Source organism: Lepidochelys kempii, chromosome 1 (genome assembly GCF_965140265.1).
Source record: "Lepidochelys kempii isolate rLepKem1 chromosome 1, rLepKem1.hap2, whole genome shotgun sequence".
NCBI classification, from domain to species: domain Eukaryota; kingdom Metazoa; phylum Chordata; order Testudines; family Cheloniidae; genus Lepidochelys; species Lepidochelys kempii.
Window position 1 is genome coordinate 220,237,609 of NC_133256.1, and position 15,553 is coordinate 220,253,161.

Consider the following 15,553-nt stretch of genomic DNA (forward strand, 5'->3'; position numbering starts at 1 on the left):
TTTAGAAGACTGCAATAAACTTACTGAGTGTCCTTATTTCAATGACTGCACCTTTGAAGATCCAAATAAACATTCTGTTGTTTTGCATTCAAATACTGTATTACACAGATGCAAATGCACACATATTGTGTAATGTGACATTAGAATGAATTACAGTGGAATATGACCATGTGTTTATTTGGCTATTCAGTGGTGAAGTTATTGAAATAAATATGCTCAGTAAGTTTATTGCATTCTTGTAAACACACAAATGAATTTATTTGGTCTGAATAAGATTATTTCATGTGTGTAGGATCCTAGTGAAATAAATGGCTGCTGTATTATACAGATTTGTTTAATACTACACAAATGTTCCTCAAACATATTAAAAGTTATTGCAGTTACTGAAGATTAACAGTTACTGAGCATCAATAACATAACGTTATAATTATTGAGTAACAAAATACTGTTCACAGACAGCTTACCTAGGAATGTCACTTTCCATGGTTATACATCCATAAAGAAAAACTATTATCCCAACTACTGAAGATGGGATAAGGAATTCTGTATATAAACCCAACCACGCAAAATACAGTCCTATTTTTTCTCCAAAATACTTCCTGAAAAAGAAAAGAAAGAAAATATATTTTAAGGGTGTCATCTTAAGTATCATTTATGGATGTGTTTCAAAAATCCCTGCAACTGATATTCAGAAATTGTAAAAGCGGCAAAGAGTCCTGTGGCACCTTAGAGACTAACGTTACAGTCTTTTCACAAAAAGAAAAGGAGTACTTGTGGCACCTTAGAGACTAACCAATTTATTTGAGCATAAGCTTTCTTGAGCTACAGCTCACTTCATCGGATGCATACTGTGGAAACTGCAGAAGACATTATATACACAGAGACCATGAAACAATACCTCCTCCCACCCCACTCTCCTGCTGGTAATAGCTTATCTAAAGTGATCACTCTCCTTACAATGGGTTTCAGAGTAACAGCCGTGTTAGTCTGTATTCGCAAAAAGAAAAGGAGTACTTGTGGCACCTTAGAGACTAACCAATTTATTAGAGCATAAGCTTTCGTGAGCTACAGCTCACTTCCTCAGATGCATATCGTGGAAACTGCAGCAGGCTTTATATATACACAGAGAATATGAAACAATACCTACTCCCACCCCACTGTCCTGCTGGTAATAGCTTATCTAAAGTGATCATCAGGTGGGCCATTTCCAGCACAAATCCAGGTTTTCTCACCCTCCACCCCCCCACACAAATTCACTCTCCTGCTGGTGATAGCCCATCCAAAGTGACAACTCTTTACACAATGTGCATGACAATCAAGTTGGGCTATTTCCTGCACAAATCCAGGTTTTCTCACATCCCCCCCCCCCCACCCCCATACACACACAAACTCACTCTCCTGCTGGTAATAGCTCATCCAAACTGACCACTCTTCAAGTTTAAATCCAAGTTAAACCAGAACATCTGGGGGGGGGAGGGGTAGGAAAAAACAAGAGGAAACAGGCTACCTTGCATAATGACTTAGCCACTCCCAGTCTCTATTTAAGCCTAAATTAATAGTATCCAATTTGCAAATGAATTCCAATTCAGCAGTTTCTCGCTGGAGTCTGGATTTGAAGTTTTTTTGTTTTAAGATAGCGACCTTCATGTCTGTGATTGCGTGACCAGAGAGATTGAAGTGTTCTCCGACTGGTTTATGAATGTTATAATTCTTGACATGTGTACGATAATCAAGTTGGGCCATTTCCAGCACAAATCCAGGTTTTCTCACAGGTTTTTTTTTTTTACACATTGTAAAGAGAGTGGTCACTTTGGATGGGCTATTACCAGCAGGAGAGTGAGTTTGTGTGTGGGGGGAGCTGGGGGCGGAGGGTGAGAAAACCTGGATTTGTGCTGGAAATGGCCCAACTTGATTATCGTACACATTGTAAGGAGAGTGATCACTTTAGATAAGCTATTACCAGCAGGAGAGTGGGGTGGGAGGAGGTATTTTTTCATGGTCTCTGTGTATATAATGTCTTCTGCAGTTTCCACAGTATGCATCTGATGAAGTAAGCTGTAGCTCACGAAAGCTTATGCTCAAATAAATTGGTTAGTCTCTAAGGTGCCACAAGTACTCCTTTTCTTTTTGCGAATACAGACTAACACAGCTGTTACTCTGAAACCAGTCTTTTCACAGTTTTTTGTTTAATCCTGAGCTGATGGTGTCAAATTTACAAATGAACCAAAGCTCAGCAGTTTCTCTTTGAAGTCTGGTCCTGAATTTTTTTTGCTGCAGGATGACTACATTTAAACGTAGGGAGGGATAGCTCAGTGGTTTGAGCTTTGGCCAGCTAAACCCAGGGTTGTGAGTTCAATCCTTGAGGGGGCCATTTAGGGATCTGGGGCAAAAATTGGGGATTGGTCCTGCTTTGAGCAGGGGGTTGGACTAGATGACCTCCTGAGGTCCCTTCCAACCCTGAGATTCTATTCTATGTTTTAAATCTGCTACTGTGAGTCCAGGGAGATTGAAGTGTTCTCCTACAGGTTTTTGTATAATATCTAATATCTGATTTGTGTCCATTTATCCTTTTATGTAGGATAAACACAGTCTGGCTGATGTACATAGCAGAGAGGCATTGCTGGCACATGATGATGTATATTACATTGGTGGACGTGCAGGTGAATGAACGTCCACCATCAGCTCAGGATTAAACAAAGACTGTGACTGGCTAGCCGACTACAAAAGCAGTGTCTCCTCCCTTGGTGTTCATACCTCAACTGCTAGAAGAGGGCCTCATCCTCCCTGATTGAGCTAACCTTGTTATCCCTAGCCTGATTCTTGCTTGCATATTTATACCTGCCTCTGGAAATTCCCACTACGTGCATCCGACAAAGTGGGTATTCACCCACAAAAGCTTATGCTCCAATATGTCTGTTAGTCTATAAGGTGCCACAGGACTCTCTGCCGCTTTTACAGATCCAGACTAACACAGCTACCCCTCTGATAATTGACAGAAATTATAAGAGATATGTGATGAAATCCTTGCCCGGCTGAAGTCGATGGGAGTTTTGCCATTGACTTAAATCAGGCCAGGATTTAATTCATGGTCCTAGCATCTGGTGTGAATAAGTGCCCACTTCTGCAATGCTTACCCACACTAATAGTGTTTACTTACCTCAGCAGTCCCAGTATCTTAAATGAGTATGGGCCATAGGATTAGGCCCTATGTGAATAGGCTGATACATCAGAGAGTGTATTTTCAGACTAACAATTTTTAACATGAAAACAGGACTTTGGGGCACACCCGTCATTGGCCATTCAGGTACAATACATATCTCTGACATCCTAACCTGCCTTTACAGTGGGTATGCAAAAGTATACAGCATGGTAGGGAACAGTTAATTGTAGGTAGTGATAAATACTTATCAGTATTCAGCCCAATTTCTTCATGAATCAAACACAACAGGATGTATACCCAGCTCTGATGAAATTAATGATCATTCCACAGCACTGTTAGGAGTGATTATAAATATAGTAGAATACTGGGAGTTTCAAAAGCTCCAGGGAACTCTGAGAAATCACAGGCGGAGTAGGGAGAAAGATAATATGATGAGATTTAGTTAAGATTTTAAAAAACAGTGTGCTGAGAAATATCTCACAAGCCAAAAAATAAAAATAAGAGACTGTTGGATAGAAAAGAGTAGTACAAAAGGGGGTTCTGGGAAAGATATTGCACATTACATTAATTAAGCTTACAAGCTCTAAGGGTAGTGGTAAAAAAAAGCAAATGTAACACTAAGAGGTAGCATAAGGATATCACGTTTAACAAAAGAAAGGCAACAAATGCTCTCTATAAAGCCTTAGCACAGACATGCTTGATTCTGATCTCATTTACATTAGATGAGTTTTACCCTGATGTAATTCCATTGATTTTGTTTAAATTGTTTCTAATTTACAGTGGTCTAAACAATATCAAATTCAGGGCCTTGGACTTCTGAGCACACTGAGCATTGATAATTTAGTAGCTTATTCTGCTCCTATTGAAGTTAATGGCAAAACTTGAGCTCAATGACAGTAGGATCGAGCCTTTAGGAAGGGTAGCTGCAATCATAAAAGAGTTGTAGGATATGACCAATAGAAACCAACACATATATAACATGGATAGCCTAGCCAAAACACATCAGAAGGGAATATGATAACTGAAAATATGCTTGAGTGATAATGACATCAAAGCACGAGGAAATATTTAAGGAAATTAGGAATGGAAAACAAAAACTAATTACCTGAAATGAAAGAAAAGTACATTTAAGTGAGAGATAGAATTAGTTAAAACAAATATCTATGTGAGGTAATTTGAGGGGGAGTGGGATGGTTTTGGTGTTCATGATTGGACCCAGTATCTAAATATTAGGGCCAATTATTAATAGACAGGAAAAGCATTTTGATGTTATTGATCCAAAATGGAAAGTGTATGACTACAGTCATTTATAAAGTACCACAGCTAGTTCCTGTTCTCAGTATTGGGAACTACTATAACATCTGAGATATCACAGAGCGGATATTTATTAATTTATAAATTATGTTTGGGATTGTTTAATTTAAAAAAAAAAACATCTTTTTTACTCTTACAGATTCCAAGTACTATATCTGCCTACAGTTCTTTATTTGTGATTTTCAACATGATCCTGCACACCCTTTGTCAAGAACATGGGAGGTATCTGAATTGATTTTATGAATGTTACATGTACTTCTGTGGGTTTGGTAGTTCTTGGGTTGCTTCCTAAAGGAAAACTAAGGGTTAAGTCAGTCTTCGGTGTTTTTTTGATTGGAGGAACCAAAGTCAATGGCTGTATATGGACCCAATCACTGATACTTAAATGACAATACAGGTGTCAATTCCCATTGGGAATTAGCATTTAAATACCTTTGAGGATATGGGCTTTGGAAACTGTTAAAAGGGCACCCCTGATGCACAGAGGGGGAGAGGGAGGGTCTGCAGAGAAGCAACCTATAACCCAGTCCCCAGAAGTGGGAGGGTTCCAGGGGTAAGACAAGCCTATTTAAGGTTATGTCTACACTGGAGACCTTACAGCGGCACAGCTATACCACTGCGACTGCACCACTGTAAGGTTTCCTGCGTAGCCGCTCTATGCCGATGGGAGAGAATTCTCTCTTCAGCATAATTAAACCACCCCCAATAAGCAGCGGTACCTGTGTTGGTGGGAAAGAGTCTCCCGACAAGATAATGTTGTCCACACCGGCGCTTCTGTTGGTGAAACTTATGTTGGTTGGGGGCATGTGTTTTTTCACACCCGACTGACAAAAGTGATAGCGTACACATAGCCTAAGTCTTGAGAGAAATGCTAAAATTTAGGTAAGACTACTGTGCATGAAGACCTTTGTTGTTTTAATCTTTTTCTCTCTGATTGTCATGTTCCTATGAATGAATAAACAATATTTTGTTTTGAAGACACTGTCCTGTATCACAGTATTTTCATATTGATCACAACTCCAGAAGGGAAGGCAATAGCAGTGGGCAAACACAGCTGGACCTGTTGAGGAAATATGGATGGTAAATAGGGGTGAGTTAACCTGGAGACCAAGTCTAAGAGTGAGGAGAATTGCAGGATTCCACCCTGAGAGAAGAGCAGGACAGGGCTAGTCACTTGAACAGGGACCCGTGGAGAGACTGCAGTACAACGCAAAGGTACAACTCACCCTGAATCATTACAAGCATACTCAAATGAAAGGAACTTAATTATGCAAGTTAATACCTTTCACTTCAGTAGGACAAGCTGCATAAATAAGGATTACTTACATGTGTGATTATTTGTAGGATCCAGCCTCTAAACAGCTTATATGAGTTTACTGGTTAGCATATTATATTTATCCCCTTATAAAATCCACAAACATTCACACTGCAACTTAGATTGTAAGCTCTTTGGGCCAAGGCCATCTTTTTGTTCTGTGTTTGTACAGCTCCTAGCACAATGGGGGTCACTGGAATACAAATAAATAAATAAGCTATTTAAGTGAGAAATATTACTGTAACTCATAGGGCTAGTCATTTGCAGTAGAATTTGTACATGAATCATGAATTTGGCAGGGATTTTGTTTTGGAGTGTATTGACTATATTTGCTGTTATTTGTGTATAGTTTTATTAAAATTGTGACTAAAAAAGTATTTTATTAAAAAAATATATGAATAAATAATGGGTCCAGACATGGATTTGCCACAAACCTCATATATTGGCCAATATGTAGCTGCACTACCCCAGGGGCAGACTAGGAAGCAAGGAATCCCTATAAGGCTTCAGGTTTCCCCCTGTTCTCTGAGGGAACGTACCCTGCGTTGGCTATATACCTTGTGCAGCATACTTTCCCCAGGGAACCAGTGCTGATGCTCTGGCAAGCATGATGGGATGGGGTCAGACTCAGTGCTCCATGTACTTCTTGCCCCTTCCCCCACACATGCATGGGTGATATGGGCAGCTGGCACAGCATTCTAAGGGGGCACCTTCCGTCCCATTCTGCCCTCTGCAGACAAGCAGGATGGGCCACAATCTGACCTTAAAAGACCAGAGCTGGCAGCCTTCTTTGCTATGGCCATTGGCTTGAACAAGGCCCATAAAGTGGCAAAGAAGGTATCTGAGCCCAGGCAGTGTCAGAAGAGAGATCATCAGACCAAACGCACCAAATTCATCAGAGACAAGATTTTCCAAAGTCAGTAGGCTCACGGCTTGTGAGGGTTTCTTTCTATGGGGTTATTAAAACTTTCCAATGATAAAAGTAATCTGAAATTCATAAAGCAAAGGGTTGCTATTCACATCTGTGCCAAGAGAAAGTGAAAAGAGCTCAACAATGTCCTGGCAGCTGGAAGGGAGGCAGCTGCCAAGAAGCAGGGAGCTGCACAATGCTCTGTGACTTAAAATGTTTTCAAAAAGAAAAAACAATGTTAACGGCTATGCCCGATATGAGTACCTGTCCTGTGCTAGTCTCCTTGATTTAAGCTCAACAGAGCAGAGGTTGAAATAGTCCAAGGTAGACCGATGATTGTGCTTTGCAGTGTGATGACAGGCTGAGATTATTTAGCCAACGTAAGAAATGGTAGAGATACGCTCCTTCCTCCTATTACAGGCTGAATGCCTTGAACCCTCACTGAAAATAAACGGAGTTGAGGGAGCACAATATCTGGCAGGTGGCATCAAGGGCCTGATCCAACACCCACTGCAGTCAAGCTGGACTCTCGTTGCCTTCAGTGGGCATCTGTCAGATCATACCCCAAGATCCTCACAGGACTGGGCCCTAACAGAGGACATCACAGAGGTACATACACCTCTCAGAGCTCACTGGCACACGCCCACTGGCAGCCAACCAGCTCTCCCTGACGGGGTTGAGGAAGATAGGGTTGTGATCCTGCCTCCTACCCAGGCCCATTGAGGTGGCTACTGTAACTAACACCATGCAGTCCCTGGCCTCCGGTGAGCACAAGGACTGCTAGTGTAACTACCACAGTGGGGAAGAGGGTACAAACAGAGGAAGGCTACTTTCATGTCCTCAAAACTCTGTCACAATCTGGATCTTAAGCATAATATAGTCAAATTGAGGAACTCACATATTCCCAGGGCCATCCAGTCAAGCAGTGTTATCGCACTTCACGGTTCAGGGTATAACAGAAAGGGAATAAGAAAAAAAACAACCCACCTTCCCCCACCTCTGAACCATTTAGGAACCAGCCAGTCCTTGAGGAGAGGTTTCAGAGTAACAGCCGTGTTAGTCTGTATTCGCAAAAAGAAAAGGAGTACTTGTGGCACCTTAGAGGTTAGTCTCTAAGGTGCCACAAGTACTCCTTTTCTCCTTGAGGAGAGATATTTAACTGGGTGGACTTCTGGTCTAATCCTGTCTCTGATTGGCCCATGATGCCGGTCTCCATTGTCTACTTGATAAATGTTCAAACAAGCACCTTTGTGCTTCCTCCCATGTTGCCCCTCATGCTTGGGAGGAGCTCTCCATAAACATCCACAGAGCTACCTCCTCCTCCTCCTTCAAACACCTCTTCTACCAAGATGCCTATAATAAAACCTGACAACGTTTAGGCTGGTGCTATGCTGAGATGACTGCCTGTCATGCTGACCAATATTATCTCATTGTTTCTTTGTGCTCCTCCCTGTATCCATCTGTTGTCTCTGTCTTACGATTACATTGTACATTTTTGGGGGCAATGACTATTTTGCTCTGTGTTTGTACAGCACAATGGGGTCCTGGTTTATGATGAGGGTTCCCAGGCACTACCACAAGACAAATAATGACATAAAGAATCACTTATACTTGTAAATATCTGACTTCATACACGAATACATCAAGGCTTTTTTTAAAAAAAGAAAATTAGCTTAGTATACTACATTCTTTCTAAAGCTAAGCATTTGCAACTATACTCACTAAATAACATTGCAGATTATAAAGAAAACCACAGTACCTAATTTTAAGAATAAGTACTGGCTAGAAATGTGTGTGTGCTGGATGGTGGTGGTAGGATGTATTAGGATGTATGTGTTGAGGAGGGATGTTTACAGGTGACCTCACGTAAATACCGAGGGCCTGGACTCTTCTCTCACTTACACTGGTGTAAAAACAGTATTACTCCATTGACTGTAATGGGAGTGCTCTTGCTTTACTCTGTTGTAGACCAAGAGGAGAAACAAACTAGGTTTTGTTATATCACATCTCGATCTTGGCATAATTTACACCTGATTCATATATATCCAGAAATAGTTAAGGGCCAAATCCCCCCATTTGCCGTACATGGGCACAGGCTGGTTGTGGGTGCAGGAAGAGGTTGAAAGAAGCAGATCATGATTCATGTGTATCATATAAAAGGGTACCGAGAGGTAAGCAGCTGAATAGAAGGTGCAGGTTCTCAGCACCATTCAGGACCAAGCACTAAGTAAACAAAGCAAGAGAAGAAACTGCAGAAAGTGTATCGACTGTCATGGCAAATTTACTACAAACAGTATCCTGAAGGCTGCATTAAAAATGTTTATTCAGTTCCCATATATTCGAACCAGACATCTGTGATGCACTTCTGTCTATTATATTGGTTTGGCAACAAGACATAGAATAACTGGTAATTAAATACCAAAGATGCATGTTCGTCGTAACACTTTGTTGCCAAGTTATTCAACTTATAAATAGATCAGATTTGAAGAAGAAGAAGAAGGCTTATAACTGTGTACAATCAAGTGTGGGCTACCTGGAATGTGAATAAAGTAATGTGTGACATGTTTGGGAGAGAATTTCATAGAGTTTTAGGAGCAAAGTTAAAAAGACAAAGCAAAGACACTGTAGCCACTGAGTCACCTAGCTGGGAAGACTATTCAATTTTTTCATTGCTATGTCCCAATCTAGCCCATCTGTTGTTTCACATCTTTCTCTCTGTCTCTCTCACACATTCATATTTGCAATGTTAGCCCTCCCAGTCATACAACTGCCTACTGAATGAAAATCACCATTGTGCAGATGCCTACTGCAAGTCCCATGTCCCACGTAAGCCCTCAAAATAAGTCTATTCTAAGCGGGTGTTGATAAACAGTTCAGTCAGCAACAAATTTTGCCTGCGGTTATACCATGGAAAACCCAGATTAACTGCATAGATTTCACTGGAGTTATTTCAGATTTACAGCAGTGTAAATGAGAGCAGAATTAAGCTTGGTGGATATGGAGATTATTTCTAGTGTTCTGCTGTTACAACATGTGTGAGAGAGACTCCTTTTCATTACAGCATTGTTAAAATAACAATAATATTTTCCCCTGTGATGAAATGGCAACTTCAAAGTGCTTGAGCCCAACATGAATGAACAATTCTGCAGAATGCTCCTGGGTGATTTGCTGGAGACTGCACAGTAAGTCAGCATGGCAGAGTCAGGAACAGAACCCAGCTCTCTGACTCCAGAAAGTACAGTAACAATCCATTCCAGTCAACACACCCAGCTACGTGTACTACCAAATGAAGCCATCTGGGAGCCTGCAAAGGCTCCTGGCAAAGAGTAACCCCCTTCAGAACAATCAGCCAAGAGACTGGAAAGCAATTGTACAGAAGTGACAAGAGGAGGATAAAAACAATCCTGGGATCTCTGCTAAATACTAACACACTCCAGTGTGACGCAGGAAAAGGAGAAGCATATTAGAAGGGCAAGTATAAGCAGCCCATTAGTGCTGTGAACAGAAGAGTTGCTCTGTCCATAGCAAAAAGCACAAAAATGATTCCTAAGCAAGTGGGCTCAGCAGCTCAGTACAGAGGAGGAGAAGGGAGGTTGTGCAAAGATTTCCTTCCTTAGTAGCTTGTTGTGTCCCTGGATTCAAATACCAAACAGTGTAAAGAGGTTGAGTTCAGTGTAGTATGTAGCAAAAACTGGCCCCGACTCTCTCAAAATTTAGCCCAAGTTCACTGGCTTTGATGTACCTTTCCATTAATCTGGCACCCCAGCAGGTTTGTAACTACACCCTACCCCTAAAGGCTGTCTCTAACTTGCATCTAGGTGCCCGTGCCCACAGGATGCAAGTTTCCCACCCTGAAACACCATTTGTGTGGTGGGTTTTGCAGGGAAGAGGGCTCAGATCTAGCAGAGCCATCTTTGTGCCTGATACAGGTCTCCTGCACCAGGTGTATTCCAAGGAGGGGCTGGTCAGGTGCTTTGCAGCCCTTGTGCTCCATAGAATTCATGGCCTCTACTCACAGGACAACAATCAGTCTGGCCCCTTTTACTTATAAATAGAACTGGTTAAAATGCAGAAAGAGAAGAGCATAAGTGCTGGAACTAGGGGTTCTGCCACAACCCCTGGCTTCACATGGTTTCCATCATATACAGGGTTTACAGTTTGGTTCAATGGCTCTCAACACCCCCCTGTACAAATTGTTCCAGCACCGCTGGAGAAGAGCCACTTAATGGAGCTTCCTTAGTTAAGGATTTGTATGAAACCTGCCATACTTGCTGTCTCTTCCTTTGAAATCAGAGGTCTGTAGTTTAACTGGAGACGGTCAAGGATCAGCCCAATCTGTGCTTAAATTGCCACCAGCAGTGGAATAAACTTCCTTAGAAGCTAAGTCCTAAAATGCATTTATGCTGCCTTATCTCCCCAGTCCCTTGGCTGTGCTGCAAAAGTAACTAATATTTAAACCTTAATAATAACAAAATATTGACGGGGAGAAAGAGTCCAGTTCATAGACCCTCACGTGAATTAATGTACAGAACACAGAAAAAATTGCAATGGAGAAAAAAAATACAGAGTTTCAGTGTTACAATATAAAATACGTATAAAATGATCCATTGATGGAAACTAAAGCAATAGACTGAAGGTAGAACAATGGCACCTTTTCAGTTGTAAGGATGATAATCTTTCCCTACTTCAATAGGAGCACTGTGAGTAAAAGTTAATTATTGTTTGTGAATTGAATAGTTTACAATGGTAAAAGAAGATCATACGAAGAGCTACTAGATACAACATGAATGTAGTGTACAGTGACGTAGAGATGATAAAGTGGCCACACAAAATAATAGCGATATTTACACTTTGATATTTTTAAAGGAAATAAATCCCTGATCTCAATTTGCAGATTGGTCTGTGAGGCTACTGGCCCACAGAAGCTCTGCACACACATGCAGTAGTGAAGGATCTATCCTTTATTTCTAACAGGATATTTTCCTATTATTAGCAGCCATGCAATGTCTGAGCTGTCTGAAGCCAATGATGGGGCACACATAAGATCGTGTGGGGCCACTCAGAGTAGAACCAACAATCTTAACATCCAGAAATATCTCTAGCTCCCCCTTTCCTACTCTTCCTCAGCTGGAGGTGGGACAGCTAAATCCTTGTTTGCAAACAAATCAAAAACCAACCGCCAGGCTGAAAAGATTCTTACCTACTGAGTCCATGAAGGTTGCCTGGGGAGGGAGAAACTACTTCACCTTTCGGTTGCAGTAATTCTCATTTCCCCAGCAAAGAAAGCCCTGTATAAGGAGTATAAGAAGTTAATTTAGATCATGCTTTGAGCAGGGGGTTGGACTAGATGACCTCCTGAGGTCCCTTCCAACCCTGATATTCTATGATGAGTTTCCTTCTCCTCCTACACTCAGCTGTACAGTCCCCAATAACAGAGCCTTATTTTTCCTTCTTTTTAGTATTTTATAGTGAATAAGCCTTTCCTTTGGACTGGGGGACATATCATGTAGTGTTTTTCTACCTACTTGCTCTCACATTTCCTGTTAGTTGCTTTTCCTGGCCCACTTTCCCTTCTGCTTCATTGGTGTGCAACGTACCTGGGCTTTGCACACTCACTAAATGAGAGATCCGTGAAATCTGTACTACTTTGCCACTTATGCCTCTTTTCTGAGGCCACTTATACCCAGCCTTATACCATCATTTACGTCAGCTAAACCCCCAAAGCCATATATGAAACCCACGTGCTGATTTCTCTTTTCATAACATTACGAAAAATTCAGGGCAAAGTGAAGATTCATGAGCCATTTCAAATTCAATATTTATCCTCTTCATACTGTAAATCTTGCTGCAAGTGTAAAGTTAGCTCAATGTATTGGTTTCTTTCATAGGACACTGTAAGCAGCATTTGTTGTAAGAGGCATTTATTGCCAAACAAGATACCATCTAGTGGCTAACATAGAGATTTGTTGTTCTCCAGAATAAGAAGAATAAAAGTGCTTTAGAAACAGGAAATATTAATGTCTGGCATGATAGGGCTACTCAAAGTTTTACCCAATGTTGCCAAATGTCATAATTTATCAAGTCTCATAATATATGGTGTTTTTAAAGTCCCAGCTCCTAGCGTCTTGTGAGAACATGAGAATACCAGCTTTTATTTTTTTTTTAAAAGTAACTTTCTTGTCCTTGTAGTTTCAGAGAAAAGCTCGAAAATGTGACCTGAGTGCACCATAAAGGCTCAAAAACCAGAAGGGACAGGAAAAGAACCTAAAATTAGCAGGATTTTTTGTTTGGTTGGTTGGGTTTGTTGTTTGTTTTTTGAAATCTCATGGGTTTTAAGCGAATCTCATGACTTTTGAAAGGCTGGCAGTGGCCATACTGATTACCAGAGCTGCCCCAATCCTAGCTGTTTCTTCTGTTGTCACAGTTCTTTGATGAAAGTATGACATGACAACAAAATGTACTTACTCAGCAGTGCAGCACCAGTTTTCCATTAAAGATTCAAGGACAATTTCATGGGCCAAATCCAGACCCACTCTTATAAGGGAGCATGGGGTGTGTTACATGGGAGTATGCTGTGCATTAGCATCTTTGTCTATGTATGCTGAATCCACACTGCACTGAGCATATTCCAAAGGAGGGCAAGCCAGAGCAGAGGATGGCACAAATAGGCAGCAACCCTGCAATTGCAGTAACACTCATGAAGTTGCTGTGGAGAGAGAAAGGGGAAGCAGTATGGGTCCATGAGGTTTACCATAGAAAATAATTCTTTTAACTTTGCAGTCAGGAGTGCCCAGGGGAATTGCTGGGAATCTGAAGAGTCTTTCCCACATCTCTCTCCAGCGGGAGAAAAACTCCCCCCGACAGGTCTGTTTTTCTCCAGGGTTGATAGTGCAATTGTGGAATGCGCTGCAAGGGTTGTTTGATGCTGTTAAAGTTCCTCCAGAGCTGATAGACACCTCTCAAATCTGCCTCCTCACACCCTAGCAGAGATCCAGTGCCTCTTCAACATTATTCCCCAGGATTGCCTGGGGCACATGGTCAGGGAGGCTAAGTTTGGGATTTTCAAAAATAGTTATGTGATTTGGGAACACAAGTCCCGTTGACTTTCAATGGACTTGTGCTACTAAGTCATTTAGACCCAGAGGCGCAAAGGTATTTAGGGACCTAACTCCCACTGAAATCAATGGGAGTTAGGCACCTAAATCCTTCTGAGGATCTGAGCTTGGTTGCTTTTTAAAATCACACCCAAGAAGTACAAACTGTTGATGGTACTGAGGGCACCCTTCTGCATAGGAAAAATGCCTATCAGCAAGCAGAGGTCTGCTTTTATCTCACCATTGAAACACAGGCCAATAGCTTTCAAATTCCATCTGGCCTGCAAGGTGAAGCCCAATAAATAACACTGAGTTTCTGCAAAGAAAAACAGACAACCACTTCCTACAGGACAGGTGGAGTTCTGGAAATAAACGATTATATGTAAAAGTTTGCTGTTTTATCTCACTCCAGAGCCAAGTGCCTGTGCCCAGGTGAATACATGAGGCCAAATGCCACATGGATTTACACATCATGTGCAAATCCCTCTGGGTATCAAAGAAGTGCAAAGTTTAGCCCTATGGCTAGAAGCTCTAGAGGAGGAGAGCTCTGCACTGGGAAAAAAGCGGGGAAAGGGAGAAAGAAGAAAATATTGCCATATGAAGCCTCATTTGCATAGGTTACCTACCCACAATTCCTCTAGCGACACTTGGGAAGTCAGCATAACTAAACATGAACTTGGATTTTTGGGAGTAGTGATCTCAGAGAGGCGTGAGAGAGGAAAGAGCCCTTACTTTGTGGCAAAGAGATAATTTCCAAGTCGCTATATGGCTCAAGAATCCTAAGTACAGCTGGGTGAATTTTTTCAGATGAAAACTTTATTCACCAAAAGATGCTATTTTGGCAGTCCTGAAACTATCTGCAAATTTGGCCGGATTCGTTCTGAGTGGGAAAATCTTTTTCTAGGCCAGCAAAAATGTATAAAAAATACACTTGTTTTCTAAGTGGAGAAACAGCCTAAGGTCTATTGACAGCCTAGAATGGCTCTTAATAGCTGATTACTCACAATTTTCCTCCTCAAAAATGCAATTTTTTCCTTTGGATTAAAAAAAAAAGAAGACAACATATATGAAAGACAAAATATGAATTCTGGTGCATAAATTTAAGGACCCAAGTCTGAACATTTTGCCGTAATACCTAAATAAGAAAATGAGGTCTGCAAAGTGCTTGTATCCTAGAGGTAGGGTTCAATTCAATTAGGTTTGTGTTTAGATTGTCTATTTCATATGTATACATGTACCCAGAGATTGGGTGTTGCTCACCTTTTACAAATTCAGTTTCAGATATATCTGTATTGTGCATTCCCTTAAAGCCCTTTCTCTGAAACAAACCTGTTGCAGATTAGAAATGTATAACACCTACCATGTTCTCTTTTGCTGGACCCCTCTGTTCATTGATTTACAATAAACTGCACTTTCACTGTCCCCCCAAGGGCGTGCACAAGGCCAGAGCAGAATGCTTTCACTGTTTGTAATATAGACGCGAATGGATCTGTAAGTTAATGTTTCAATGGTCCACTTTTTATTTCTTTTTCCTTTAAGAAAATGAAAATGTTCTACATAAGCCAAATTCAATGATTGGTTATGCAATTAGCTATCTCCCAGGACATTTGACCTCAAAAATGGACCTGGCCTGTGCCAAGAATGAGTGTAGCAAAAATGCAATCCCTAGCAGTGGTTCCAGCTACAAGTATGCGTCACTTGGAAACTGGGAGCATTCCAAGGGCTAAAAGTGAGTTAACTAGAGGATAAAGGTGTTTCAT

The 15,553-nt window shown here is 41.2% G+C and overlaps 1 protein-coding gene and 1 pseudogene across 8 annotated transcripts in view; one reads left to right on the top strand and one right to left on the bottom strand.

The window, feature by feature from the left end:
- ANO2 (anoctamin 2) overlaps nucleotides 1-15,553 on the bottom strand; it is a 283,307-nt gene that overhangs the window by 157,544 nt on the left and 110,210 nt on the right. For all 8 annotated transcript variants that reach the window (XR_012155321.1, XM_073314969.1, XM_073314959.1 and 5 more), the window contains one exon: nucleotides 465-599. Coding sequence is in view for 7 of the 8 variants with exons in the window: in XM_073314969.1 (XP_073171070.1) it covers nucleotides 465-599 (135 nt within the window). In the remaining variant the exon portion in view is untranslated. The remainder of the gene's footprint in view (nucleotides 1-464; nucleotides 600-15,553) is intronic.
- On the top strand, nucleotides 5,548-6,911 carry LOC140907798 (large ribosomal subunit protein eL36-like; annotated as a pseudogene).